We start from the raw sequence: 26,318 nt of genomic DNA on the forward strand, positions 1-26,318 counted from the left end.
CCTGAGAGCTGTGACTGATGGCTCAGCAGTTCCTGACACTTGCCTTTCTTTCAGACTGCCAATGCCACCACCCTGAGCTATTTGGTGACGGGGCTGAAGCCCAACACCCTGTACGAGTTCTCGGTGATGGTGACCAAGGGCCGCAGATCCAGCACCTGGAGCATGACAGCACATGGGACCACCTTTGAACTAGGTACTGCTGGGCTTCTGGGAGGGCTGAGCAGAAAGAAATCAAGCCAGGTCTGCCAGCTTTCTGGTTTTTAAATGATTCTGCTGATGATACTTGCTGGGGGGGGGGGGGCTGTTCTGAATAGTTTAGTCAGAAATTCTGATTAAAAAAACAACAACATACTTCAAAATTCCAAGGGATGATTGCATGCAGGAGAATTTACATCAAATTACAGAGAAGTGATGAATAATGTACCACAATTCATGGGCAGGAGAGAATAAAGTGTGTGCTTGAAACGTCTCAAAAAGAGCACGTTAATAGCAAATACAAAGAAAATACTTCAGCTAATAATAATTAAAATTTGCTGTGTGATGATAATTATGACAGAGTGAGGAGGTGCATGAGGCAAATGAAGACAAAAAAATCACAGTAGGAATTAAGACATCCAAATGAGCCCTAAATTCCTGTTCAGAACAGAAAAGGGTTTGTAGCTGCCAAGGAAAACCTTGGGCCCACGGAGTAACTGTGAGGGCCAGACCCTCTCCCCTGACCTGCCCCTCATTAGCTCTTTTTATCCTGCAGTGTTAAATGAACTTTGTGCAATTAAATTTACTGCTTATTATGCTTAGGTTTCTCTTTAGATGAACTGTAAAGGACAAAAAAGCCCATCCAAATGAGCCTGGAGTTCTCATGCTAAATTAAAATACAGCCAAAAAATCAAGCGTGCAAAGAATTAGTGAGAGCTCCCAAATGTTCTGTAACAAGGCATGAGAAAAAGCAAAACCTGGATAAAATCTGAAATCTCTGAACTTACTCTGAAGTCCCATAAACCATTAGTGAGCTTCAGTGGTTTTTGGAGAGAATTCCATGATGTGGGACCAGCTCTGGGCTGAGGCTCCTTTCCCATCCCAGTGACTATTGCCAGGTTAAAACACTCTCTTTGCTATTTTTGCCAACACACATACAATCCTCACCCATAACTCTACACCAAGTGCAGGGACTATAAAATTTGCAGAGATAAAGATCTTAACAGAGAATTTGAACCTCAAAAAGCACACGAGCAATGATGCAGGAGGTCTCGTTGCATAGGAAATCTCAAGTTGAAGTGGTTGTAAAGAATATTTGCAAATGTGACCTAAAAACTTGGGAACTAAGAAAAAAATTTAAAAAAAAAATGGCTAAATGTATTTTCTCATAAAAGATCTTGTGATTTGTATGACTGGCCAAATTCCTGAGCTCATTATTTTGGAATATCCTGAGTAGCAGCCTTGTGTAGGACTTGCTCCTCAACTAATGATGAAGGAAAATATGGGATCCTGGGCTCAGTGTTAGTGATTTCCTGATTTTTCTTCCTCTGAATCTTCTTTTTATGTATTTGGGGTAATATTTACAGTAACTTTTGGGCTTTGGCTGTCCTGATTCCCACCTATTCCTCACACAGGGATACCAGGTGCCCATCTCAGAGGATGGAGGGATGAATTCCTAATTGGTAACTTAAATAAAGCTCTTGAAATGCAGGAAGCACTGCAAGCACTCAGGGCTACTATTATTGTATTAGTATATCCAATATCCAAGGTGGATTTACTCCAAGTTAATCCAAGGAAAAAGGTTGGACAGTTGTGGTCAGCAAATATTTCTGCCTTTCACATGTTTCCGTGGTGCAGATTTCCTTCCAAATCACAAATAATCCTTCAGGAAAGTCAGTCAGCAATTGCAGATTTGAAATTGCTGATGGATTTACTTTGCTGATTTGGATTTAAATGGTAAATTGGCATTTCTGGAGTCATAGAACTCAAAAAGGGTTGGGTTGGAAGGGACTTTAAAGCCCATCTTGTTCCACTCCCTGCCCTGGGCAGGGACACCTCCCACTATCCCAGGTTGCTCCAAGCCCCGTCCAACCTGACCTTGGACACTTCCAGGGATGGGGAGTCCACAACCTCTGAGTCTCAGTCCCACCATAAACCTGAAAATATGGAGATATTTCATGTGCCTACCTAAATAAAATGTATTTCTTTCACAAGTTTGTATGATTTTTCTGATGACCAAAGAAATTCAGGTGAGAAGTCAGTGACCCTGGTTGCCCAAAGATCTGTGTTTTTGGGAACACCTGGGCTCACTCAGTCCTGAATCACAGCATGTGGTGACAGCAGTGCCTTGGGAAGGGGGAGCTCCATCTGGGAAGGAGGTGCTGCACTCCGGGTCACCAGTGAATGGAGTAAATCAGTGAGACCCCGACAGTAGGTGGTGGATTTATAAAACTAACATCGAAGAGAACAAACCAAAGTAACTTGCATTCATATAAAACAAAAATCCAGGGTGCTGAGGGTGTTGTTTGTACCTCGTGGGACTGACAGCCTGGTTCTGTGTGTTTGCAGTGCCCACTTCCCCTCCCAAGGACGTGACCGTGGTGAGCAAGGAGGGCAAACCCCGGACCATCATCGTGAACTGGCAGCCCCCCTCTGAGGCCAACGGCAAGATCACAGGTGGGCAGGGCAGGGGGGCAGCCCAGGGGGTGCTGCATGACCCTGGGGCCGTGTCCCACCCTCCCCTCAGCCCAGGGCTGCCCAGAGCTCCATATCTGCTCTGTCAGTCTCTGTTGCCGCTCAGATTAATTATTTACTTTTGTACCTCGTAAAAATATATTAAGATCTAAACTAACTGCAGTGGGAAATTGGAGTGGAACCAGAAATATAATTGGAAGTTTAAATATCTCCATAACCTTTGCCTTCCTCAGATTGTGCTGTTCTAATAGCAGGCCTCCAGAAATTGTCCATAATGCCTCTGGCCCATCAGTGGTTTATTTAGGAGAAGCCATCCCAGTGCTCTTTGTCATCTTAGTGGCGTTTTTGTGTCACAGAACAGACTTAAAGGCAGTTTATTAGTCCCCTGACAGAACCATTAGGAGTAAACTGTTATTTGCCTTTAAGTGCATCACTGCCACGTAGGATAAATCACTGTACAGAAAGTGGTAATTCCTGATTCCTGTCCGTAATTTCTGTTTGGATTCCCATTTCCAAGGGCTTTCTGAAATAATTCACTTCTGTTTTTCTTTATTTTTATGCCAGGTTTTAAGCTTAAATCAGATTTTAATGGCATATTGTTTGCAGAGTATGGTTTTGGGTTTGTGTTCAGAATTAACCACAGTGCAGGATCACCTGATTAGGCAGGACTGGAGCCAGGTTCTGCAGAGGAGACTGAATTGAATTAGATCCCTTGGAAAAGGCAGCAAAATGTTTCCTCTTTGTGGGAAGGAGGGTTTGAGTGGAGAAACAAGAGCCTTTATCTGAAGTGCAGGTGAAAGGACTCGGCTGGTGGTGGTCAGTGAGGGGCCTTCAGGCAGGGCAGGCACAAGTATTCAACACTGAGGGCCCTCAGGGGAGAGGGGGAACAACATACAGAGACCAGCACTTACCTGCACGGGGTAAATGAGCAAAATTATCCCATTTTCCTGGGAAAAAACGCCCTTGCAGTGTCTGCTCTGAAGTGCAACCTTAGTTATCCACATAGGTTGAACAAAAGCATCCAGTGCTTATTAGTTTGTGCATAAACAGCAGGTTAAATCATCAAATAAAATAGTAATTAACTGGTAAGTTTGAGTGCACCAAGCATGAGCTTCCCTTTTCCAGGGAATGAGGCAGTTTTTGGGATGTGGGGGTCGAGTGCCCTCTGGTGGGAACAGCCCCGGCTGAGGGACAGCTCCAGGCTCCACTAATGAGTCATTAACTAATGAGTCATTAACTCTGTGCATTGAGTAGTGCCATAAAAACCGAGGGATGATGTCATTCCATGCCCTGGGCAGCCTGTCTGTGGAATACGTGGCAGCTCCCATCTCCCTTGGATGTGGTTGGGATGGATTTGGAATTCTGAGCTGGGCCAGGCTGGGTTCCTGATGTGCATCATTAAACCCGCTGAATAATTAGGACAGTCATAAGTTAACTCACTGCTTGTGCCACTATAGTGCTTTGAACTGTCACTACATATATATATATGTATAAAAATTAAATATATATGTGTATAATATATATTATAGATGTGAAATACTAAATAAATATAAATAATATAAAATAATATAAATAATAATATATAAATATAATATGCACCATAAGTATAATATAATTTATAATATTTATAATATATTATATTGTTGTAATATAGCATATAGGCAATATAAAAAATAATAAATCATATATATATACATCTATATTGGTTCAAGTATATATTTTATGCTGAGGCTTTGTGTTTCATATGTAAAAAAAAGTTATAAAGCTTTTATTTCATGTTGATTTTTACAATTGCAGTGCCTTTCAATAACAGAACATAAACTCCTCCCATGCCTTTTTTTCCTGGGTTGTGCAGGACAACCTCAGTACTCTTCAGATTATTGTCATCTTTGTTAATACACTGGAAAACACTGTTTTGTGCATTAACCCTTGGGTAATACACTGAAAATAAAATAATTATAAACTACTGAACACATGTTGCTGAGCTGTGCATGAGAATGTTTTGTGGTTTGAACGTTATTTAAATAATGTATTATAATAATATATTAATACTATGATAGTAATACTTTGAGGATGTTTTGATAACAACAGCATTATCTTATTTTACTTAAAAATAGGTAAAGAGGTGGAAGTGAACAGTTTCTCCATGTGCAATGAACAGTGCTCAGAAATTATGTTGATATTTTAAAGGGCTTTTTTCCTCTCGCTGTATAACAGATGGGAAGGGTGGCTGGTGTCTGGATGCATTCTTAGTCTTGGGAAAAGTGAGAACACCCTTAGCAACCCCCTAATCCTCATTTTCTGTGCGATCTGGTGACTGTCCTGCTCTTCCCTGGGAACAGGATACATCATCTACTACAGCACGGACGTGAACGCCGAGATCCACGACTGGGTCATCGAGCCGGTCGTGGGGAACAGACTGACCCACCAGATCCAGGAGCTGACCCTGGACACGCCCTATTACTTCAAGATCCAGGCCCGGAACTCCAAGGGAATGGGGCCCATGTCCGAGGCCGTGCAGTTCAGAACCCCCAAAGGTAAAGTGGCACCTGGATCCCGACAGCTCCTCCAGAAGGACGAGCACCAGGAGTGTGCAGTCTGGAAAAGGCTGGAGTTGGGTTAGAGCGGAATTCCCTGTTGGCTCACTCTTGCCTGGAGTTAACCCCTGGGCAGGTGGTGCTCAGCTCTTTGGTTCATGGTGCTGTGACTGCTCTTGGATCCTTAGTTATGAGAAACCCAGGTTTGGCTACAGTGACACTCCAGGACTGTGTCACATCTGCTCCCTGGGACTGGGGTGGTGCAGGGGGAACTCATGGGACACAGCAGGCTCCTGAATCAAGAACTGATGGTGGTGGGTAGGTGGTAAAGAGTACAAATGAGAGATAGCTTGAGAAAGGTACTCAGGGGGGAGAAAGAAAAAGTTATGAGTTTATCATCGTGGAAACATATCATAGAACTGGGATGGAAGGAACCTTAATGATCATCCAGTCCCAGCCCCTGCCATGGGCAGGGACACCTTCCACTCATCCAGGCTGCTCCAAGCCCTGTCCAACCTGGCCCTGGGCACTTCTCCACGTGAGTATTGGTGGTCAGAAAGGAGCTGTAGCCAATCTGCCTGTGCTGTGTGAAACTTGAAATTCTGTCTCACTCTTCAAGCCTTGTGATCTCTCTTGTTTTTTCCTCCCTGTGCTTGCCCCATAGCTGAGTCCTCAGATAAAATGCCCAATGACCAAGGTAAATGAACAGCCAACATTTCTCTTCACTCCATCCTTCACCCATCCTGGTTTTGCTGTCCATGTGCTGTTGCATTTTCTAAATGAAACAAATATCTGCTGCTCTGACTGGAAATGGGCGAGTTCCTGTTGTGGTTTTAAGAGTGGAAGAACTGGGAGTCCTGTGTGTGGGCTGGTGTTGGGAATATAAAGTGATCTCTGTAGTCAGGGGTCCCATGAAGGGCCATGTGGGTGGGGACCCTTCTGCAGGGATGGGCCATCCAGCCCCTGCCTGTTGCTGCAGGACCTCAGCAAGAGGGGGTGGAGATCAAACGGATTCTGATTAGCACAAGTGCTGTTTGTGAGCTCCACATCCAGGACTGTTGTCATAAGAAAGGCAAGGATGCTCATTCTGGAAAGGTTTGTGCAGCAGAGATTCTGTCTGTCGGCTCCTTTGGAGTCCAGACTCTCCTGAGGAGCCTGGCATTGGCTCCTAAAAGCCTTGAAGGCTTTCAAATGTTTGCTTGGAAAATGGGAGCTTTGAGGCTTCCTACATGGAATTATAAGGTGAATGTCCCAGGGCTGTTCTAGCTTTTTTCCAAATAACCTACAAGCCCAATAAAAAGAGAAGAATTAGTCTGAAGGGATGAGTTTAAAAGGCCATTGGCAAACAGCTTAGACTTGCAATTAGAGAGATCCTAAAGGGGCTGAGAGGGTTGGACTTGGCTCTGCAACTTGTTACTTAGCAGTAATTTATTAAATATGCTTTTACTCCTGTGCACCAAATACTGCTGATAGGAGGGGATTAGGGAGAAAATTCATATGCAGCTCCTGTGCCAGAGGTGGGATCTGGGATCTGGGCTGCCTGGGGGTGAGCAGCTGCTCTTCCTGACACCATCCGTGCCCAGGTGCAGCAGGAGGGAACTGGGGAAGGTTAAAAGGTTTTAGGGAAAAGTTACTGTTTTCTATTCTGCCCTGTTCTAACCCCATTTCAGCAGAGAACTGAATCTTCCATCCACCCTGAAGTAACTTGTTCTTCTAGTAAAATTTGATTAATTCTTATCCCATTATTTATAAATCATAAAAGCCAAGAGAGTTTTGTTTCAGAATTTCTCTTGGAACACTCAGCGATTATAAATCGTGGCAGCAGCTTAAGTGTAGGAAAGAAGAAGGTGGAGGAAATGCAGGAAAGGAGCTGAAGAGCTGCTCTGTGACAGCATCACTGAATTGGGACTCTTAGGAAAGAGCCAGCAAGTTCCTCAGGACTGGGAAGGACCCAAACTACAATGGGTTGATTCTCTGGCCCTGATGGTTCTGTCTTTTTTTTCTCTCCCTGCTTTAATGTTTTTCTTCTGTACTAAGCACATGATGCTGTTTTTCCACACACTTTGGTAGCACAGAGCTCGTGTCAGAACTTAGTGACAGTTGCTTTTAGACCTCAAGATGTTGCACTGGCCTAGGCCAAAAGCAAAGATTAAGGTCTCTGATCCTTGGAAAATCACACACATTGTGTGGCTGCCCATACCTGGAGATTCACAAGCTAAATAAAAACCAATTCCAAGTAAATGCTGTCCTAAACTGTTCCTTAGAATAGGTTGTACTGCATAAGAGATGGACTCTCTGGAATTTAAAGGTTTAAACATGGTTTTAGGAATTGGATACTGAGAAGCATCTTGGTTGGGTGCCTAAATTTCATCCTGAATTCCTCAGGGTGTTCCCGGGAGGATGTGAGCTCTGGGAGCAGGTGCAGGTGGCACTGTACATCCTCTCTCTTCTTCCCTGTTCCCTGATTTTATGTCACCTGTTAAACTCAGGGGCATAATTTTCCTTCTCTTTCCTTGTGTTATTAAGGATATTGAACTACCCTTGGCCAAGCACAGGTCTTTGCAGAACTCATTAGAAATGTTCTTCATGAATAATGATTTTTCAATTCTAATTCTTATTCTTATCAGTTAATGTGTAGTTCATCTTGTTAATGGGTGCCATGTTGCTTTTTTATGATGCTGTTTTAACAAAGGATTGTACAGGACACAGTGAAATGTTTTTGGAAAGCTTAAATGCAGTATATTTTATATATATTATTCTATATCTGCATAATTACTGTTACCAACTATGTTTATAGTCTGACATTTAGTTTTTTGAAAATACCTGTTTTCCATAAAGCAGAAAGATGGGCATAAAGCAGGAACTATCTCCTATCCACCCCCTTTTCCATGGTCTCACCTGTGTTAAGGCTCCAGCTGCTGCACTAGAAATGCTCAGGGTGTCTAACTGTCCTTCTAAAATACTGCTGGTTATTTTTATTCCCCCCTTCTCCCGCAGCTTCTCTGGGTGGAAGATCCAGCAGCTCCTCAGTGCCAGGTTCAGGGATCCAGAGGATTCATTTAGGGTTTTTTCCCATCTTTTCAGTGCAGGTTCTGTGGCCATCCAGACACAAATATATCAAACACGAGCTGTTTAAAATACTGTAAAATTCTGTCCTTGCTGCTGCAGGATTATTAGTGCAGTGCTTCAAAAGGAGAGCACTGGGTGCAGGGTCCTCTCTGCCCTGGCAAGTGCAATGTGTCTTTTTCATGGCACATTTGTCCTGCAATACATCTTTTCCATCATTATAGACTGGAACTCCTGCTGTACACACAGAACATTCCTCCTTATTACCCTACCCAGGTTTAATCAGAATTCCTGCTGCTCCCTTTGGCTGGTTTTGCCATTTGTCTTGATTTCAGTGACTAATTTACAGGCTCTGACTTGAAGTTCACAGTTTCCATTTGTTACACATCCTTTAACACTTATTACTTCTTGATTAAAGGGGATTTTTAACTGAAAAAATCCTTCCCCTGACTGGGAAACTGCCAAATTGCCTGACTTCTTGGTTAGGTTTGTTGGGGTTTTTTTTTGGTAGAACAATGTAAAAATGTGCAAAATATTCTGGATTCCTGCAACCAGAGGAATGTTGTTCTTTGCACCTTGCTGAACATTTCCCCCACTATAGTATTCTTCTCACCAATTCCTGCATTGAGTGCATTTTAATGAAAGCACAGAGGGAAAGAACCAGGGTTTGGATGTAACTAATGAATTGGTTTCCTCGGGTTTCACCAAAAACAGTTTTGTGAGGCTTCGTTGTCACTTGTGAACAGAAGAGAATGGGATTGAAAGCAGGTTTTTATGGATAGGCTGGGCCTTAATATTACATTTACTGTGGTTTGGATCCTCCACTTACTTCCAGTCTCCCACACTGGCTGTAATGTGGTGTTAGGAAAGGAAACCTGGATAATTCCAGTTTCAGGATGATTAACTGTCAGTCCAGGTGTGGCAAAGCCCTGTGCCTCAACATGTACCTCTGCATTGCTGCAAATGATTTTTATTATCATTTTAAAAATGACTATTAGTAGAGGCTCCCGAGCTCAGTTAGGAAAAGAATAACTCAGGAAACAATTGAAGAGTTCTTCTGGAGAAGTTTCTTTTCTTGGAGAAGTGCAGCTGCTGTGCAAAGACAAATCATGTTGTGGGGAGAGAAGAAAAACTCTTTGTGGGGGCATAGAGGAGTTCTAAAAGAAACTTAGAGATGCTAAAGTGTGTGTGTGTGTGTGTAACATTCCAACATATCCGGCCTTTTCAGCCTCGGGATCTGCAGGGAAGGGAAGTCGCCCAGTGGACTTAGGACCAGACTACAAACCCCCCCTTGGAGGTGAGTGTTGCTGCAAAGCTTTTCCATTTCCATGTGTTTCATTTCCCTTTGGTCTTCCACCCAGAAAACACTCCTGGCATCTGTTCCATAACTTTTCTCCACAGTTGTTCCCACTCAGTAAGTCCTGTAACATTCCTGCTGTGGTGCTCCTGCCTGGAGTGTCTGGCAAAACTCTCCTGGCATTCCCATGAGCAGATCTGCTTCCCAGTGGAGTTTTAAAGGGCTGCTGTGGTGCACAAATGGACAATTATTTCAGTAGGAACATATTAGGAAGGAAAAACCTCCTGTTCCTCCTTCCCCTGGTTGCTGTTGGGGACACCTTGCCCTGAGGTAACGTTCAGAAGTGTTTGATAAAATTACTCTTTCAGGGCAAAGTGACCCCTGTAGGATTCTCATACTGAGGTGCAGTGGTTTCTGGCTCCAAGGGGGTGCCTGTGGTATGGGGGTTTTAGCAAGATCCCAGACTAACTCCCCTTAGACTAACTTGAATTTCTATATGGTAACTATTTGAGTAGGCTGAACTTAAGTTTTGATAGACCTGGTTGGGGATGGATCTATAAATCCTCTTATAGCTCAACAATTGTACAGAAACACAGGTGGCAAATGACAGAAAAATAAGCAATTCCCAGAGATCCAAGCAGACCAACCATCTCATTCTGCCCATTCTGTAGGATGCCAGACACCTTTGGTTTGCATTCCTTACTTTTTCTATGGAATAAATAACCCCTTTCTCCCATCTCAAACCCTCACAGGCAGTAACAGTCCCCATGGAAGTCCTACCTCTCCCCTGGACAGCAACATGCTCCTGGTGATCATCGTGTCCGTGGGGGTGATCACCATCGTGGTCGTGGTGATCGTCGCCGTCTTCTGCACCCGCCGCACGACCTCGCACCAGAAAAAGTAACAGCCCTTGCCCTGCCCTGCCTGTCCCACCTCCTCCTGGCACCTCATCTTTTCTTGATCATGCTGTAGTGTTTATTCCTTTAAGTCTTCCAGGCTGTAGATGGCGAAGGTCCGTTTTTCCTAATCCATGTTCCAGAGTTACAAACCATCAGGAGTCCACACCCAAACTGGGCAATGCTCTCATGTGTCCCTGCACCTGCCCCTCTCTCAGGAGAAGCTGCTGTTTAAAATATTGTTTCCAAACTGGAGCCAGTCCATCTCTTTGGAGCTGGGAGAGCTCCACAGCTCAGGCAGCTTCTCGCTCCTGCTCTCAGCACGTCCTTCACTGTGTGGAGTTGGTGTACAAGCTGTGCATGATAATGTCCAGTTTTTAGACAGATTACTGGAGTGGAATCTGAATTAGGTGCTGGACTCCTTAGGAAAGTGCTCTAAAATCCATAATATAGGTGTGTACCTGGAATTCTTCCCTCGTTTAGAGCACCTGAATCAAGCCCACAGCAGCAGTGCTCCCACTTAGAGGCTCCTGAAGGTTCTTTCTGCAAGTTCTTTGAAAGACCAGAGCTGAAAAAGCTGTATTTTAAGTTTGAAAAGATGCTGTTATACAAAACAGAGTTTTAAAAGCTAGGCTTGGAGGATAATCTCCACTTGCTTTGCTGAAGCTGAACCATCCTGCAAAAATGCAAGTTGTTCAGGAGAGGGAGCAGGGATGTGGGAATGTCTGGCAGCTGGGGGATGTGCTTGGGAGAGGGCAACGCAGATGGGCCTGTGCCCCAGAGATGCATTTGATTTTCAAAGAGCAGAAACAACCCTGTGAAACCTCAGTTTCTAGATGGCACCTCCCTTATATAGCAGCCCCCAGCAGTGAGTCACTCCTGCTGTGTGCCAGGGGCTCAGCTGGGTCAGGGCAGGACGTGGGAGCACATCTGGCTGGGAGTCACCTCTGTGGGAGGCTCTGCCCCCTGGTACTGAGCCATGTCTGAGCCAGTTCTAGCAGTTGGGTCACCCAGAGGAAACACCTTCCCCCATCCTTGTGAGGAGCAAGTGTGGAGGGCAGTGCTGGAACCCTACATTTTCCCAAATTCCACCATCCCAAATCTCTGCCTCACCATAGGTTCCTGCTGCTGCTGTTCAACAGCCCTGAAAAGCTCCTCAGTCTGAGCAGTGCTGAAAGTGATGTTCCTGTCATTGATCCTCAGTGTTCACCATCCTGTTGGGATAACTGGCTGCTTGCTCCCTCCCTCTCCAGCTCTTGCTGGAGCTGAGCCCGGAGCAGGGGCACAGCGTGGTGCACCTTTACTTCATGGTTGGAATGTTCTCTTAACAACCACAAGCACTGCAAACTCGAGTTTTGTCAGTGCAGGCTTGGGCTGCAGAGCACAGGGCTGCAGGATGTGGGACCCCTGGGGACAAATTCGTGGCATCAGAGTTGCAGGACGTGCTTTGAGATGTCGGCTGGGCTTGTGTGCAGAGTTCAGAGCGTCCTGCCCGGTGGGAAGGTTCTGCTCAGGTGGACACAGGATCTGAGGGAAGTCCTTTCAACAGGTGAGGCTGACACCTAAGAACATCTGAGAACATCTCCTTTGTTTTCCCTCCCAGGAAACGTGCTGCCTGCAAATCAGTGAATGGTTCCCACAAGTACAAGGGGAACTCCAAAGATGTCAAACCTCCTGACCTTTGGATTCATCATGAGAGACTGGAGCTCAAACCCATCGATAAGTCTCCAGATCCCAATCCCATCATGACAGACACCCCGATCCCTCGCAACTCCCAAGACATCACCCCAGTTGACAATTCCATGGACAGCAATATCCATCAGAGGCGGAATTCCTACAGAGGTGAGAGATCAACAAGTGCTTTGGCCATGAGGTGTTAAATACATTTGGCTCTGAGTGGTGAAATCACTTTATTGATATATGACTTAGTTACTCTCTTTTGTTCTCATTTTTCAAGTAGTGAATTGGGTTTGTTCCTAGTTTCTAAGACTCCCTAAAAAGGATGGATCACATGTTGTAGTGAGAAAATTGAGTGCCCAGGAGTCAAATCATTATTTTCTCTTGGTAAATACTGGCTAGTAATTGGAAGGTCATCTAACAGGTGTTTTGAAATGAACTCCTGAGAGTTGTGTGTGACATCCTTTCAGCCCACAGCTGCAGTGCCAGAAGTTCAAGTTTGCATTGGGACCTGGAGAGTTTCTCCAGTACCAAATAACTGTCCTCTTCTCACCTCCTGGTGGAGGATGAAAGAGCTGTTTTTATCAGTTGTGACTCACAGAACTGCAAACAGGACTAGAGAGAGGGGGGTTGAAGTGCTCAGGTGCCACAGGAGCTGCAGGTCAGTAACCCCTGTGTCTCTCCCTCAGGGCACGAGTCCGAGGACAGCATGTCCACGCTGGCAGGAAGGAGGGGGATGAGGCCCAAGATGATGATGCCTTTTGATTCTCAGCCACCTCAGCGTAAGTCACCAGCCCCCCATTCCCAGCTCCTGGAGTGGGGAGCACCCAAACCAGCCACACTGATGCCACAAACAGGGACACCCACACCTTCCTGCTCACTGCTCCTGAGCAATTCCAGCCTCTCTGCGGTGGGAGCAGCTCAGAGGAGGCCCCGGAGCCCCTTATGGGAAAGGCAGAGTTAGACTAAGGGAAAAGGGGAAAAGGAGCAGCTGCATTGGAGTGAGGAGTGGGGGAGAGTCAGGAGTGTGTCCAGTGTCTGTCCATCCCACTCTGGTGCTTCCCAGGGAGAGCCTGTGGGCCCGGCTGCTTTTTGTAGCCATTCCCTTTGAACTCTGCCAGTGCCCAGCTGTCCCACAGGAACTGCAGAGAGCTGCTCCATCTCTGTCAGGTTCTCAGCTGCTGGTTTTCTCCTCTCCAGCCCAAGCAGTCCCACGTTTTTAGCCTCCCCTCCTGAGGCAGCTGCTCCATCCCCTGTAGTTGCCATTCTCAGAGCCTCCTCTGACTTTACTATGAGCTCCTTGGAATCTTTGCTCTCTCAGCCAGCCCTGTGAGGCCCTTCTGGAGCTCCTGGCCACCAGAATGGCATTTGCCTACCCCAGAGACCTTAAAATTATTGACAAATGGGAAGATTTCTCTGATTGCTTCCATGTCTGCTCACTGAGAAGGAAAACTGATTAAAGCCAGTGCTGGCACTGCTACCTGGGATCTGCTGCTCACTCTCCTCTGTCTTGAAAATCCACCATCAAGCCCCTTCCTTGGTTTTGTATCTGTAACCATCTTTCAGTCCATACAAGAGCCTTCCCTCAGCAGCAGCTTAGTATTTGACCTTTGGAGTGGAGCCTTTTTGAAAATTCAGCTGTATTTGCTGGTTCCCTTTATTGATGTATTTACTGACTTGGAACTCAGAGATCGGTGATTTCCTTTGCAGGAGTTGTGCTCACTGTTTTCTGGGTGACTGTGTTTACCCCTGCAGTGATCCTTCTCTGGTACCAAAGCTACTACTAGTGTTGTGATTAAATATTTTAAGAATTAAACAATATATCTAGTTTTGAAACGAGGACTCTAAGATGGAAAAGGGACTTGGCTGAACCTCTGAGCAGCCAGACTGAAACCCTGGGTGAGAACACAAGTAACAAGCACAGGAGAACATGGGAGTCAACGTGCATGGACAGAACTGGGAAGTGAAATTACACTGAGCTCCCCTGGGCTGAGCTTTGGACTTCCCTGAGCTCTGTGTGTTCTTGTTCCACCTGTAGCCAGGGAACTGCTGCCACAGCCCCTTGTGTTAATAAGGAATGATTTCAGATTAGTCCCTTCTGTTTCCACTTTATAGCTTTTTGCTTTAATTACCTGAAGTGAGCACTCGGTTTTCTAATTCTCTACCTGCTTTTTCAAGTGTGATAAGCCCAGTTTGTGATTTTTCAACTGTTTCCTTCTTCTACAACCTTTTTACAAGAGTAGCATCTTTTTTCTTGGTTTTGCAATAAGCAGTCTGATGTTCCTTGTTGTCTCCCATTTTTTCCATGTACAAGGAGGGAGCAGAGGGTGCAGTTTTACACTAATAATCCTTACTCTGATTACTTCCTTCAAAGTTGGTCTGTGTCAGACGTGGTGTCCCACAGGGACACTGAGCTGTGGGATTCTGCTGAGTTCCTGTCCCATGCCAGGCACTAGGACACGATGGAGGCAGACCTGGGTGACCCCATAACAGATTGAGGCAGCAATAAGTGTTACCTTGCACTCTCCTAAGTGTTTTTCTCTAAATGGGATGCAGCACTGGACACACACAGGATAAGATAAACTCATACAGGATCACAAGATGCTCCATAAAAACAGTGTAGCAAAGGAAAAACTCACAGCAAAGACACTCTACAACCTACATATCAGTCCCACAAAGGATGATACACATTTTAGGGAGGCAGTAATTCCAGTTGTCCCTGCTGGTTGTGTTCAGGCTGATGTGATAATTGTGGCAGATACAGCCGTGGATGTGATTTCCCTGCAGCACCAGCCCCAGCTCTGACAGCCCTTTGTGATGCCAGTCCTGCTGTGTTCCCTGGAAAAGCCTGGCTGATTCCCTCTCTTTCTTAGCTATTGCCTTGCCCAAGGAGAACAAACCAGACCCAGCTGGCTGGGGTGGGTGGGATGAGGAAGGAGGTGCAAGGTCTGCTGGTGCCTCAGGGCTTGAGGTTGTTCTAGTGACTTTGACTTTTTATCCTGTTTTCAAGAGCTCTGAGGGCCTCCAGCAGTAGGTTTGTGTTTTATAGTAACTGGAAACATTAATATAATGTCATTTAGGCTTTGCAGAAGCTCCACAGGAAGCTCACAGTGGTATCTGAGGCCCTTTCTCAGGAAGCACCCCCAGGACCATTCCGTGTGCTTAACTCTGAGCCTGCAGGCACCTTCCCATGGCTTCCCCCCAACTGGAGCACTCAGATCTAGTTATTTACCTCTTAGGTACTAATTTAGGATAATTCAGTCTCTTCCATTTTAGCATAATTTGCAGTAATGGTGTGTACCAAGTGAGCTCCTTCTTTGACTGCTGAAATACAAAAATCCTGGAAGGATATGAGGAAGCAAAGGGCTGTTTCTTTTTTAACACACACACTATATGTGGACAGTAGATCTATATTCTCTCTATTCTTCGTCTGAACTTTTCTCTTCCTTGAAATCAAACAGTGCATCCTGATGTGAATTAAGTTGCTGGTACTGCTTTTTGGCCTGTAATCAGGTGATGTTTTTGTCCTGTACATGATTCAGGTCTGGTGACCCAGGAGTTTAAGGTGGATTGTGAACCTGCTGAGGGTCTGGCTCCCCTGCCGAGTGGCTGTGTGGGGAAAGGGAGGGATGTGGTGCCTTTCAGTCCACAAGCACTGTGTGTGTGTTAAGTGTTTCTCTGTCTTGTGTTCATCCACAGCTGTGATTAGTGCTCATCCCATCCATTCACTCGATAACCCCCACCACCATTTCCACTCCGGCAGCCTCGCCTCTCCAACCCGCAGCTACCTCCACCACCAGCCCAGCCCCTGGCCCCTGGGCACAGCCTTGTCCCACTCAGACAGGGCCAATTCCACAGGTGAGACACAAACCACCAGGGACGTGTTGCTTTAATGGAACCGGGAGTGAAACGTGTGGAAATCAAAGCCTGAAACTTGGTCAGTCCCCACTGTGGTGTTCCATGAGGTTTAAGGACGTGGGTGTAAGTGCAGACAAAATCCTGGATAGGTTGAGCTTACTTGTGCAGATCCTTGAGGCACGTGATGGAAGAGGAAGCTCCATGTTTTATACACAACCACAAACAGGAGGATTCCTTATGCTAAAGCATTCAGCCCTGAAACACCAGATTAAATCTGAGCTACTTAATATGGTAACTTTTTCCCTGGTTAGTACCACTTCAAACCAAGAGAGGAGAAAGGTCCAGACTTGGCTACCAAGAGCTGACATTTTTTAACCTTCCTCAGGGACACAGAAAATGGGGGTGATTTCCCTACAGTATTTTCAGGCTTGAAGCAACAATGAATCGCAGTAGTTTCTGCAATGTCTCCAGTGCTCTGAAGATTTCTGAAGCCACACTGTTTCCAAATTGCACATGGGTAAAATGTTGAGTTGGAGGGAACTCTGAGCTTTTCTAGCTTAAGGTCAATGTTCTAAGGTGTCGTAGCCAAAAGTGTTGTTTCCTTATGAGAACAGTTCCTGAGGCTGCAAGGACACAGGGAGCCAATATGTGAGAGGCAGAGGTTTATACCAGTGAAGTGACAGCTCCCACAATCCAGATCCTTCCCTGCCTGTGCTCCAAGTAGGATCACGACGCCCCGAATGTAAGATACCATCTCATTGTTCTCTTAGGTCAGCATGGAGCCTGCTGCAAACACAGCAAGCCTGGGATTTCATTTGAGCTTGAGTTTGAGCTTTCAGCAAGTAGGAAGAAATTCTTAGGAAGTTCTTCCCTGTGAGGGTGGAGAGGCCCTGGCGTAGGTTGCCCAGAGAAGCTGTGGCTGCCCCATCCCTGGAAGTGTTGAGGGCCAGGTTGGATGGGGCTTGGAGCAACCTGGGATAGTGGAAGGTTATAGCAGGAGATGGAATTGAATGATCTTTAAGAAAGATCCCTTCCAACTCAAACCATCCTGTGACTCCAAGTAAATGGATTTTCTGAGACGGGAAAGCCTGTCTCAGAAAAAATCAGGCTCCTGTGTCTGCACTAGTGCTTGGTGTGAACCTTAAATTACAGATTTGGTTACAAATGCCAGTACTATGAGATGCTCAAGGGCAGAAGGAGAAAGAAGGTTTGTATTCTCTGGTGTTTATCTGAGGAATTACTCCATGGAGCTGTTTCAGTGCAGAACTGTTGATTTGCTATTGCTGGGGATGTGGAGTCATTCAGTTCTCAGCTCGTTGTATTACTGGACAGCCGTCGTTCACCGTAAAACAGGGCAGTCACACAGAACTGGGGTTATATCCGAATTCCCTCGGTAGCCTGTAACAGTGACCCTGGAAAAGGTGCTTCCCAGTAGCCTACTGTGTTCCCATGTGCCCCAGAGGCCGTTTCTGAGCAGCCAGTAACTGCAGTGTGTGTGTTGCAGAGTCCGTCCGGAACACGCCCAGCACGGACACGCTGCCGGCGCCCTCGGCCCCGCCGGGCACCGACCACCAGGACCCCGAGGGCTCCACGGGCTCGTACCTGGGCACTGCCCAGGAGGAGGACCCTGCCCAGGGCCTGCCCACCGCCCACGTCCGCCCGTCGCACCCGCTCAAGAGCTTCGCGGTGCCCGCGGTGCCCTCAGCCGGGGCCTCCTACGACCCTGCCCTGCCCAGCACCCCCCTGCTGACCCAGCAAGGTGAGGGGGACGGGCACCGCTGCCAAAACAGGGGGGGTTTAACAGGGAAGGTCCTTGAGGGGCGGGGGATGGAGTTGGGCACCCAAGGCAGTGTGTCAGAGGCTGCAGTGAGTTCTGTCGGTGTCATTTTCAAGGCCTTTTTCTGAACATAAATAAATTGGACAAAAATTCGGATCCAACGCCCCAAAGTTTAAGTGTTCACTTTCCTCTAATACAATCTTTCTTCATCAGAGAATCATGATAGAATGGTTTGGGTTGGAAGGACCTTAAAGCTTATCCAGTCCCACCCCTGCCATCCAGCCTGGCCTTGGACACTTCCAGGGATGGAGCAGCCACAGCTTCTCTGGGCAACCTGTGCCAGGGCCTCACAGGGAAGAATTCCTTCCCAATATCCCATCTAACCCTGCCCTCCTTCACTTCAAGGCCATTCCCCCCTGTTCTTATTCTCTTCCTTTCTGATTAAGCCCAAAAACCAATTCCCTGAGGCCTGACTCTCTGACCATTGGTTTCCAGCTCCCACCCACCCCGTTCACTCGGTGAAGACTGCGTCCATCGGGACTTTGGGAAGGACTCGCCCTCCCATGCCTGTGGTCGTTCCCAGTGCCCCCGACGTGCAGGAGACCACCCGGATGCTGGAGGACTCAGAAAGCGTAGGTACTTCCACTGCCAGGCCTGACCTTGCAGTGCTCACAGACTGGGGGGGGGGGGGGGGTGTCTCTCCTTATTTGTGTCACACTTGGAAACTTCAGGAATTCTGGACTGACACTTTCAAAGGCAGAGGGTCACAAGGCTCCAAACTTCCAACACCTCCATTGCCTGTGAATCCATATAAAAACTGCAGGGTCTTCTGCACAGGGCAGGGTCCTGTTACAGCCCTACTGCTGCAGAGCATTCCCCGTGTCACTGCACATGGAACATTTGGCACTAATGCCAACGTGTTTTAAGCATCATCCCAAATATGTTTGTAGACTCTCCTGTGAAAGTGTTCTGACTTTTGGGAAAGATGCAACCACCTGGGCTGCTTTTGGGAGTATCTCTTAAGGATGTTGAGGATGTTTTGGGTGGGAAGCACTGGAAGAGCTGTTTTCCTTTCAAATTGCAAGCCAAGAAGTTTCTCCAGTAGCTACTGGATCACTAGAATCATATATTGTCTTCAGTATCACACAGGTATTAGCTCTAATCACTGCTACAGGAAATGATTATTTTGAATTTATTTTACTTTTTTCCCTCATTGTCCTTTTCATTTGTCACATGTTTTTGTTGCCCTCTTGATTTTATTTCTGTGTGTGCTGGTCTAGAAACTTGATCTGGTGCCCTTTTGCCCTTCTGTCTAGATGTCACCCCTGCTTTATTTGTTTTGTTTGGTCAGTACCAAACCCTTACTCATTAGTTTATCCATCAATAAATTGGTAATATTCAAATAGAACCATTAATAAATTTGTTCATTCATAAGTTAGTACAAGGTAGAGTCAGCACACTAAATACTAGTTAAATTAAATTGCTAGTTCAAGTATGAGTTTTGAAAATTAAATTATAAGTTGAATTAAGGGGTTTAGGGTTAGGTAGTGATTTGAATTAACTCTGTTTTTTTATGAGAGCCTGTAGGAATGAGTTTGCTTTCAGCTGCTGCTGTTTATCATTGTCAGATAACATGCTGGACCCAGGGCAGGGATGACTTCTCTGGTACAGTCCAGATGTTTGATAAACTGGAAGGTCACTGCCATTTACATTAGGAGAAGGTTTGTCTCTAGAAGGAAAGGAAGTGAGAGCAGGGTCAGGGTTGAAAACTGCACAGAACAGGGAAGGACTTGGTCAGAAAAGGTTTGGAGATGATGTGGTTCATGGTGTGTCTGCACACAGGCACTGATCACAGAGGTGATGGCTCATCAGTGCAGCTGAAACTGGACCTCTGAGCCTAAGACACTGTGATTTCAGGGAGGATAATGATTCTCAAAACACTTCTTATGAGGTGATTCCTTTGACCTTTTTTCCAGTTAAGCTGGGAAGACTTTTCTGAACTCCCTACTCTGGTTCAAAGGCAGCTGTTCCCTTCAGGGATCGAGACAAGGAAAACAGATCAGCTGATCATGGTTTATTCAGTGGGACTCTGAATCACAACTGCCCAAAGAGCTGCACTGAAAATAGAATCAAAGAATAGAATATGCTGAGCTGGAAGGGACCCACAAGGATCATCAGTCCAAATCCCACCCTGTCCCTGAGAGCATTGTCCAAATCCTCCTTGAGCTCTGACAGCCTTGGTGCTGTGCCCACTGCCCTGGGGAGACTGTTCAGTGCCCAACCACCCTCTGGGGGAAGAACCTTTTCCTAATGTCCAACCTAAACCTCCCCTGGCACAGCTCCAGCCACTCCTTAGAGTGTTCTTTCACGTTATTAATTCCTGTAACTGTGGTTAAATCCAATCCACGTGTGGTTATTCCTGAGTCAGAGCCATGTCCCACAGCAGTCCCTGACCATTCCTCTGTGTTTCCTGTCCTGTCCCTCCCTAAAGGAGAGCCAAGGCCCCCTGTAGTAACCCTCTCCCTCTCCCCAGACCTACGAGCCGGATGAGCTGACCAAAGAGATGGCCCACCTGGAAGGACTGATGAAGGACCTCAATGCCATCACCACGGCGTGACCACCTCCCCGGGACATGACTCCAAACCGCTCCGCAAGTCGTGGGACTCAGCCTTGGAACGCAAGGAATTGTACAGAGGAAAAAAAAAAAAAGGAAAAAAAAGCAAAAAAAAAAAAACAAACAACAAACCAGAAAGAGGGACAGCACATGAGAGCAATGTGGGAAGGAGAGGAACCAACCAGAGGGGACCTGTGTGTCACCGTCCTGCAGTGAAGTCATGGCCCAGTGAATTCCAGTCCCCTGTGGGCCGGGCAGGATGGGACACACCAGGCTGGACTCCAGACACAAGGAAAGCAAACGGACTCGCCGTTAGTTTTGTTCTGGTCAGGTTTTGTCTCAGTGGTGTGATTGCCCTGCCTTTTCAGTGTTGGACATTGGCATTTATGTACAATTTTATTTGTGTTTTTATTTTATCTTTTTTTATAAAAAGGAAAAAAATATTGTAATTAAAAAAAAAAAAAAGGGAGAAACTGTTGTTTTCCACAGCCTAGGCTGAGGTTTGACTGCTTGTTCTATTGTGTATGGAAATTCATTGCCAGTGTGGGTTGTTCTGTTTTGTTTTTTATTCTGCGTACAATTACGTCCCCTTCTGGCAGTTAATCCATGGCCTTTTGGGATGCTGCACTGCTCTTTGTAAGCTTTTTTTATTATTTTTATATTATAATTATTAAAAGCCTGACTTTCTCCTCTCATCACTGTGAGATTACCAGTCTGTTTGAATTGAAATGTAATTTGAAAGGCTTGTTTGTCGCTTTTTGTGCAGTTTCAATATTTTGAGTGGGGGGAAAAGTAGCTGGGGAAGGGAGGGGGTCCAGGGGGAGGGGTCATTCTTGTTGTTTTCCTGTCTTTCTCCAGTGACTGGAAAGACTGAAGAACATGAAGCATCTTCTGTAACGTCCTTCCTTGTCCCTTTAGCATCAGTGTGTCTCTGGTCACTGAACTGCAGTGAGAGTCTCATTTAGAAACATTGCCAGAACTTCCTCCTGTAAATTGGGGTTCCTTATGCTTAGATAACACTACATGCAGCTTATTTTGGCAACTGTTTTGTTGTTGTTAGTTAAAGATGCATCATGAACCTTGCAAGTGCAGAGTGAGGGCTCAGCACAGGCCCCAGGGCTGGGGTGGAGCTCCCTGGGCTCCCAGACGGAGAGAACTGTGGGCCCTTCCATCCCCACACACCACATCCTGCCTGTGGGGACGCTCCCTGCCCACAGCAGCACGTCCAGCCCCAGTGCAGTGTCTCCATCCCAGGCCACTCAAACAAGGGCCAGCTCTGGAGCATTCCCCAGAGACAGAAACAAGGCAAAAATGTATTTTTTTACACTTTGGGAAACCATGTAAAAAGAAAACCAGTATTAGTGACTCAGGTGCTGTTCACACTTCTGTCTGGGAAGGAAGGGAATGTCAAAGGGAAGGACAAGGGTTTTCCTTTTCTCCATGTGTGATTGCCTGGCTCTGCCCTTCCCTGTGAGGGAGAACAGCCTGGAAAGGGGCTGTAGCTCAGTAAAGTAACCAAACCCACCCCCAGGTGCCTGATGAACTCGTGTGCAATTCCACTGCCAGAACAAAAGGAAACTCCAACTTACTGCTGGTTCAGAGGGGAATCTGTTCCTCCTGGGATTTGGGATCTTGGGGACAGGCAGGTCTGGGTGCTTTGGGGACCCTGCTGTGGCTCTGCCAGGGCTGGGCCTGTGGGAGCAGCAGGAGGGAATGCTGGAACTGCTGCAGTTCCAGTAACAAACAGGAATTCTGCTGATTTTACTTTGTTCCCCACTGAACTGAACTAAAGCTTCTCGTCTCCAAGAGGGGGAGAGCTATGGAATCACCTGGAGAGCAGCTGGGATGGTGCTGTAGTGTCACTTCCTTTCTTTTCCTGGACTCTGTGTTGTCATTTCTGGGACATTTCCTGCCTTTATTTATTCTTTGAGGGAGGGGAGGGAATCAAATTAATTGGGGCACTGTGGGCCACCTGGATAACTGATGTTTGGACTTTTAATCAGTACAATTCAGGGCAAAATAAGCTACAGAATATGTGTTTAAAGAATAAAAATGCACACCCTGGCCTGGAAGGAGGGTGTGAACCTTTTCCTTTGCCTATTTTTTACCTGTACCCAAAGAAATACCATCCTACAAACACAGTATTCCTGGCTGGGGGGGGGGTCTTTGTGAATATTCCTTATGTATAACACCATGAATGTTAATATTGTCATTGAATTTGGGGAGGGGGAATATTTTTAATGATAAAACAACTGTTCAAAGTTGGTTTTTTAAGGTTAAACTGAAAAAAAAAAAGAAAAAACATTTATTCAATTCAGTGTACAATCTGTATTGCACTTTTTCACATTTTAATGCTACGTTTTCTTACATATCCTGTGATTTTAAATTTGGAACATTGTGTATCCTTGTAGTGTCATAGTCAAGCTGTCGAGTGACAGCTTCCCTCAGACATTTGGGGAAAAAAGAACCAAACCTGTATATTGTTTTATGATTCTCATGTAGAATAATTTTGAGGGCTGCTGTAGACGTCGACCTTTCTGTACAATTTTTGTTGCTTTCCTGTAGTATTTGCTGTATCCTCTATGGCTTTTTTTAATAACTTCATGTTTATTATTTGGTATTGGACATCCAATACACTTTTTTTAATCCAATCAAATTCTGGGCTGCTTGGAGAGTTTGTTTAATTATTCCTAATTGATACAGGGACCAGGTTTGGAATTTTACTTGCCCTTTTTGTTGCTGTGGGTTGGCAGGTTGTGTCCTCCAGAGAAGGAAGAGGAAAATTGTTACTCTCCCTCAGTCTTTGTGCAGACACTGAACATGTAACCTCTGCCTTCCTTCTATTTCAAAGCTCCATGGTAAAAAATACCACCTTTTAATAAGCAAGTAGAAAAGGAAGGGGTTCACATCAGGGAAAGGACATTTTAGTAGCCTTAGTAAACTGGCAAATCATGAAAAATAATATTATAATCATGGAATAGAGAGCTTTTTCTGTACCTTTTGAAGTGCAGTGATGGGTATCCATGTTGCTCCATGCTGACTCCAGCCTCCTTCTCTCATACTTGGGACTCCCACTGGTCATCAGCCACTTTCCTGGTCACTCGTGTCCTTGGGAGCATCATCCTGACCCCTGCAAATGGGAATTATGCTCCTGCAGGCTTTACAGCCCCTGCTCCCCTCGTTGTTCATCAGATCTCTGTTTACTCGTTAAATTGTGCCCCCACACCAATGTCTTGTGTGGGAAGGGACCCCCAAATCCTCCTGAAGGGGAGCCAGGACCTGCAGTTGGGCAGGGATGTCACAGCCATGCCAGAGCTGGGGGCTGTGCAGGGATGGGGCCAGGGGAGGAGAAGTGGGTGCAAAGGCATTGATCAGTAAGTTGGGAGTGTCCCAAGGCACAGTCAGGACACAGACAGGCAGATTAAAACCCTGCCCTCTGTTTACTGACCTTGAGCTCTGAGCAAGGTGTCCCTGCCCGTGGCAGCGGTTGGAATGAAATGAGCTTTAAGGTCCCTTCCAACCCAAACCATTCTGGGGTTCACATGGAATCACTGAGGTTGGAAAACACCTCCAAGGTCAGCGACTCCACCCTGTGCCCCATCCGCATCTTGTCCCCCACCCAGAGCACTCAGTGCCACGCCCAGTCATTCCTTGGACACTCCAGGGGTGGGGACTCCACCACCTCGCTGGGCAGCCCCTTTCAGTGCTTGACAGCCCTTTCCAGGAAAAAATTCCTCCTGATGTCCAACCTGAACCTCCCCTGGCACAGCTTGAGGTTGTTTCGTCTCCTCCTGTCCCTTGTTCCCTGGGAGCAGAGCCCGACCCCCACCCGGCTCCCCCTCCTGTCAGGGAGTTGCAGAAACAGAAGGTCCCCCTCGAGCCTCCTTTTCTCCAGGCTGAGCCCCCCCAGCTCCCTCAGCCGCCCCTCACAGCACTCGTGCTCCAGGTTCTACGATATAAAGTGAGTTTATCTCGCTGGCCAGCGCAGATAATTCCCGGTGCTGCTCTGCCCGTCGGCCCGGCTGACAGAGGGGTGGGTTTGTGCCGTTCTGAGGCAGGTGACAGGTGACACCTGCTGTTCATGTCACAGGGCTGTGGCACAGCCCGGGGACACCAGATGGCAGTGGTGACTCGCTGGTGAAAGGCTGCAGCTCACACGGAGCCCGCACGGAGCTGCAGCCGCCTGGAAGGGAATCAGTGCTGAGGAGCCTCGCGGTAGCGCTGCTGCCCCTCAGCGGCAGCTCAGGGAAGAACTCGAGCTGCAAATTACAGCTTTTCCATGCCTGGCTCTGGCTTTCCCTGCCAGCGCTGTGGTTCCCAACACAGAAGGAAGGGGCTGCCTCAAACACCTGCAATGAATTGGTGCAACACTTGCAGGCTTTTTCCCATTAAGAGCAGCCATCCATCTCCACATGAACTGAGGCTGGATTTAAACCACATTCATCTCAATAAAAGCAATCCTGCAGGGGCTTGACAGGATGTAACTCAACAGCCTTTGCCAAAAATATTAACCATTACAAATTTTCATAGGGTCCCAGAATGGTTTGGGTTAGCAGGGACCTTAAATCTCATCTCCTTCCACCCCCTGCCACAGGCAGGGACACCTTCCACTAGCCCAGTTTGCTCCAAGCCCCATCCAACCTTTCCTTGGACACTTCCAGGGATGGGGCAGCCACAGCTTCTCTGGGTAAGCTGGGCCAGAGCCTCACCACCCTCACAGCCAACAATTCCTTCCCAATGTCCCATCTATCCCTGTCCTCTGGCAGTGGGAAGCCATTCCCCATTGTCCTCTATCTGTCCATCTGTCCCTCCATCCCTTGTCCCAAGTCCCTCTCCAGCTCTCCTGGAGCCCCTTTAGGCACTGGAAGGGGCTCTAAGGTCTCCCTGGAACCTTCTCTTCTCCAGGTGAACACCCCCAGCTCTCCCAGCCTGTTTCTGTGGGATCAGGGCTTTCCTAATCAACACAGGCTCCAGCCAGGTTACACATCTCCCCTTACTACACAGTATCAGCTGTGAGACTTTTATAAGCCAAGCTCTGAGCTGCAGAGTGCCTCTCTAGAACCTTCCAAAAGCAGACACAGCAAAATTCCTGCCTCCAGAAGAGCTTCCCAGCTCTCCAGAGTGCTGCTCCCTGGAAATCCAGGGGACAGACATCACAGCAAACATGCAGGGCTGACAGGGCAGAGGCAGCAGCAGGAGGAGAGATTTGGAAAAGGAAAGTCAGCCCTGGGCAGGCACAATGTGGAAAAGTGTCCATCAGAACATGCATATAGAAGTGAAAGAGTGGAAAACATCCACAAATTCAGCCTTGTGAAAAGGCAGGGAAAGCCTGAATGCCGTAGGGTGCCAGGGAGACAGACTAAAATCCAAGGAGGGGGAGCACAAAAGCCTTCAGCCTATTGGAATGGTGTTGGACCCCCTTGCTGTGAGGAAACATGTTCTTCACCAGCTGAGAGTGACTCTCTGACCCTGCATGGGTGCCTGCACAGGGCTGGAAGCAGCTGCACTAGGACAATAACCAAGAATCAACTTTTCCCAGTTGCTTCCCAATTTCAGCTCCTGTTTCCCAGCCTTCTTCCAGCACTCACTGCCTTTCCTCCAGCTCTCCCTCTCCATAGGCACAGCATCCATGAAATCTGGCTCCCATAGGGCTGGAACTTGGAGCAAATGCTGATTTTCCTTGATAATTCCTTAGGAGGAAGCCCTGTTCCCCAGGCAGGCTGTCTCAGGACATCCCCCCCTCAGGCAAGTGCTCTGAGTTGGTCATGGGGCCTGTTCAAGGACAGATGCACCAGTGACACCAGTGCAGCCTTGGGAAGGGGAGGTGCTGCTGCTCCAGGGGCTGCAGAGCCCCGTCCCTGCCCCACACACCCCTGGGTACAGCCTCCTGCCCCACACACCCCTGGTCACAGCCTCCTGCCCCACA

The 26,318-nt window shown here is 47.0% G+C and overlaps 2 protein-coding genes across 2 annotated transcripts in view; one reads left to right on the top strand and one right to left on the bottom strand.

The window, feature by feature from the left end:
• Positions 1-23,043, top strand: part of NEO1 (neogenin 1) — a gene marked incomplete at its 5' end in the record, with an annotated part of 170,729 nt that extends 147,686 nt beyond the window's left edge. Inside the window, 12 exons of the mRNA XM_027657552.1 lie at positions 55-193; positions 2,545-2,652; positions 5,013-5,207; positions 5,872-5,904; positions 9,502-9,570; positions 10,323-10,470; positions 12,070-12,308; positions 12,833-12,925; positions 15,843-16,001; positions 17,506-17,760; positions 18,274-18,410; positions 20,312-23,043. Of these exons, the coding sequence (XP_027513353.1) occupies positions 55-193; positions 2,545-2,652; positions 5,013-5,207; positions 5,872-5,904; positions 9,502-9,570; positions 10,323-10,470; positions 12,070-12,308; positions 12,833-12,925; positions 15,843-16,001; positions 17,506-17,760; positions 18,274-18,410; positions 20,312-20,395 (1,659 nt within the window). The remainder of the gene's footprint in view (positions 1-54; positions 194-2,544; positions 2,653-5,012; positions 5,208-5,871; positions 5,905-9,501; positions 9,571-10,322; positions 10,471-12,069; positions 12,309-12,832; positions 12,926-15,842; positions 16,002-17,505; positions 17,761-18,273; positions 18,411-20,311) is intronic.
• A 101-nt stretch (positions 23,044-23,144) lies between these two features.
• Positions 23,145-26,318, bottom strand: part of HCN4 (hyperpolarization activated cyclic nucleotide gated potassium channel 4) — a 106,628-nt gene continuing 103,454 nt past the window's right edge. The window contains exon 12 of the transcript XR_003530049.1: positions 23,145-23,522. The gene's annotated coding sequence lies outside the window, so the exon portion shown is untranslated. The remainder of the gene's footprint in view (positions 23,523-26,318) is intronic.

The sequence above is a fragment of the Corapipo altera genome, unplaced genomic scaffold (assembly GCF_003945725.1).
Source record: "Corapipo altera isolate COAL_440 unplaced genomic scaffold, ASM394572v1 308, whole genome shotgun sequence".
NCBI classification, from domain to species: domain Eukaryota; kingdom Metazoa; phylum Chordata; class Aves; order Passeriformes; family Pipridae; genus Corapipo; species Corapipo altera.